General features: G+C 58.6%; 1 protein-coding gene across 1 annotated transcript; it reads left to right on the top strand.

Annotated features, from left to right (window-relative positions):
• Window positions 1–1,573: 1,573 nt before the first annotated feature.
• On the top strand, window positions 1,574–2,503 carry LOC131407650 (olfactory receptor 13A1-like). Its single transcript, XM_058544405.1, has one exon. The coding sequence runs from the start codon at window positions 1,574–1,576 to the stop codon at window positions 2,501–2,503; it is 930 nt and encodes a 309-aa protein (XP_058400388.1).
• The last annotated feature ends 1,010 nt before the right edge of the window (window positions 2,504–3,513 follow it).

Below are 3,513 nucleotides of genomic sequence, written 5' to 3'. Positions count from 1 at the left end.
GTCTTTAGGGGAAGTCAGAGCCCAAGGCCCCTGACCCAGCAGGAAGCCTGCAGCTAGGCTTCCTGTGACTCTGGCGCAAGACGCGGGTGGCAGCAGACAGACAGGCACCTGTGGTGCCTGAGGGCCCCCAGGGCTCAGATGGTCTCCCACAGGGTCCTGGGAATTCAGGCTTGCACGGGCAGGCCCGGTCGATGGCTCGGAAGTGTGTGTGGTTTGTGGCACTGGACGGTGCCAGCAGTGACCAGCAGGCAGGGAGCCCCGTCCTGCTGACTCGCAGGCACCTCCGCTCTGCAGGGGTGGGGCACAGAGGGGGAGAGGATTAGACAAGCAGCAGGCAGGCTGTCTGGAAGCCCAGAGCCTTCTACCCTGGAGCTCCACTGCGGCTGAGGGCTGACGGCACGTTTCTGCAAATCCGCATGTCTTTGTTCTTATTCCACCTGGGAACAGGCGAGCCTTCCTGGGTGACACGAGCCCGAGTTGTTGACACCTGTTCTAAGGCTGCCTGCAGTGCTTGTGAGCCCCCAGGACAGGCCATGGACCTCCTACCTGACCCCCCGGGGCTGCCTGGACTGGCACCAGGAGGGACAGGACTCAGGGCCTTGTTTCCCTGAGTGCATTCACCTGCTTGCTCCTTGGGCCCGGGAAGATGGTCTCCTCCCTGAGCCTGGCCCTGTCCTGCCAGGGAGGCTGCGTAGTCTGAAATGGGTGGGGGGTCAGGTGTGTGAGGCTGTGGGGGTGTGGCACAGCCAGGGAGCTGAGTGGGTGCCTCGGCCGGAAGTCACAGGGCTGCACTAGCTGGGTCTCTGCCTTTCTTCCCTGTACCCCAGGCCCTGGCCCAGCCTGGCCCACCGAGGGGACGAGCCTCCCACCCAGCCCAGGACAGGGGATGGGATTAGGACCAGGAGATCAGATATCCACACTCCTGCCCACCTCACGGGGGTCTGCCCTCTCTGGGGAGCAACAGGGAAGGGTTGGGCAGCTGTGGCTTTGACTAAAGGACACTGGCTGGGTCAGTCCGCAGCTGACTCTGACAGCCGAAGGCCACCATCCCAAAAGTGCCGAGCCCTCCGGTGCCCCAGCACTCCCTCCCCTCCGAGACCCTGTGCTCCCCTGAGCACCCACCTCACAGCCCCCACAGTGAGAATTCCCTCCTGCCCCTGAGGCCCAACCCCCAGCTGACTGGGTTTTCCTTTGGGGAATCTGGAGTCCCAGGGACTTCCACACTCCGTGGCAAGGCTGAGCACAGCAACGAGCTCCTCCTCTCTGAGTAATGTAGGAAATGTCCAAAATCAGTGGGCACAGGCTCACGCGGACCCTTCTGTGTCACTTACCGTGTGGTACGGGCCCCCACAGCGGGTGGTCAGGGGAGGGGTGTTGCAGCGCTAGGAGGGGCCCCAGGGCTTCAGAGCAGAGAGTGGTCTCTGATTGTCTCCTGGTGCAGGGCCTTCGATGATATCTTGATTATGTGCTTCCTGCAGCAGAGGTGCCAAGAGCACACACTCCCACAGAGGCTGTCCCACTGCCCTGTGCCTCCCTCTGCCGGCCAGCTGTGTCCAGAGACTCAGCCCTTGGGATGGCCACAGACAACCACACGGCCATGGAGGAGTTTGTCCTGCAGAGTTTCTCAGAGGACCTGAGGCTTCGGGGTCTCTTCTTAGCCTTGTTCCTCCTCCTTTACCTAGGGGCGCTTGCAGGAAACGCCCTCATTGTCATGGCCATCAGCCTGCATCCAGGCCTCCATACCCCAATGTACTTCTTTCTCACCAACCTGGCCGTTGTAGACATTGTCTGCACATCTACGGTCCTCCCCAGGTTGCTGGAGGACCTGGTGGTCAAGGGTGGCGCCATCTCCTACGGGGGCTGCATGACCCAACTCTTCTTCCTGACGGAGTGTCTGGCGGCCGAGCTACTGCTGCTCACGGTCATGGCCTATGACCGCTACGTAGCCGTCTGCCGCCCGCTGCACTACAGCATGCTGATGAGCTGGCCTGTCTGCGCCCTGCTCGCAGGCAGCGTGTGGACGGTCAGTGTGTGCAACACCGCTCTGCACACTGGCCTGATGACAAGGCTGATGTTCTGTGGCCCTAATCAGATCCGTCACTTTATGTGTGAAGTCCCCACGCTGCTGCTGCTCTCCTGCAGCCCAACAACCCTGAACAACATCATGATCGTCCTCGCAGACGTGTACTTTGGAGTCGTCAACTTCCTGCTCATCATGGCCTCCTACGGCTGCATCATCGCCAGCGTCCTGCGCATCCGCTCGGCCGAGGGCAAGCAGCGGGCTTTCTCCACCTGCTCCTCGCACCTCCTGGTGGTCTCCTTGTACTACTCCACCGTCTTCTATACCTACATCCTCCCGGGCTCTGGATCCTCCATGGAAAATGGCAAAGTGGTCGCCTTGTTGTACACAGCAGTCAGCCCCATGCTGAACCCCCTCATCTACTCTCTGCGGAACAAGGATGTCAAAGTGGCCTTCAGGAACGTGTTTTCCTGCATCGGGTAAATGAAGGGAAAGGCCAGTGTGGAATTTGCAGGTGTCAACCAGCTAATTTCAAAATAGGACTTGGAGAGTCTGATGCAAGTAGCAAAAAGCAAGAAGGTGTTATCAGGATAGATTTATACATGATGTGCTTCCCCCATGGAGCTGCCCTGAGTTCCACTGAAGTGGCACTTCAACTAAGCATTCCAAGGCCCTGAGGGTGGAGGCTGTCAGGGCTGCAGGGGAGCTGGGAGGCATGGGGAGAGCCAGGGGCGAGGGGAAGAGCAGGAGGCCTTGCAGGGCCCAGGGCCTCCCTCCCCTCCAGCACCTTAGTGAGTAGTTTTCCCCAGCACCTGGCACCTGGAGCAACGCTGGACCCTGTACCTGTGGGCGCGCTAGCCACCTCCCCTTCCAGAGTCGGGGGTCCCTGTTCAGGGAGATCTGAGAGTCAGACTTGCCCAGTGTGCACTCTGCCTGGTTCATTCTGATGGGGGTCTCCTGACACCCCACTCTGGACAACCTCACCCAGATCCTGCTTCTCTGACCCAACTGCTCCTGGAGTGAGGTCTAGGAAAACACAAGGTGGCTACTTCACTCTGTCTGTGAGGTTTCTGGTCCTGGCACCACAGAGAGGGGGAGAGATGTTGTAACCCAGACTTCCATTCATGACCTGCAGAAAGGAGATGTGGTTTCATTTATTTCCTTTCTGAAAAGGATAGCTTCATCCTTTAACCAAGAAACTTTGCCATGGCAGGAAAGAGTTGTGTTTGGTTCTTTAATTTGCACGAAGCTTCTACAGCGTTAATTTTAGGAGTCCATTTCTTCTCAATCTCATCATTATTATTTGTCTACCCTCTGCGCTTGCCTCTGAATGTTGGTGTGCCTCACGGCTTCACCCGCGGCTCTCCTGTCTTCTCCCCTAGGTAATTCCACCTGTGCCCATGATACATGCTTCATTTGTCATTGATATTTGGCATGATATCCAAACGTGCAGCCACTGTCGGTGCCTCACCTGGGACCCCGGACGCACTGCT

Source organism: Diceros bicornis, chromosome 6, assembly GCF_020826845.1.
Source record: "Diceros bicornis minor isolate mBicDic1 chromosome 6, mDicBic1.mat.cur, whole genome shotgun sequence".
NCBI lineage: Eukaryota > Metazoa > Chordata > Mammalia > Perissodactyla > Rhinocerotidae > Diceros > Diceros bicornis.
The sequence above is the reverse complement of the archived record's forward strand: the minus strand, read 5'-3'. Positions and strand labels throughout refer to the sequence as shown.

Bases quoted from the DNA above. Each gene is read 5' to 3' on its own strand.
- LOC131407650 (XM_058544405.1), top strand. From the start codon at position 1,574: ATGGCCACAGACAACCACACGGCCATGGAGGAGTTTGTCCTGCAGAGT.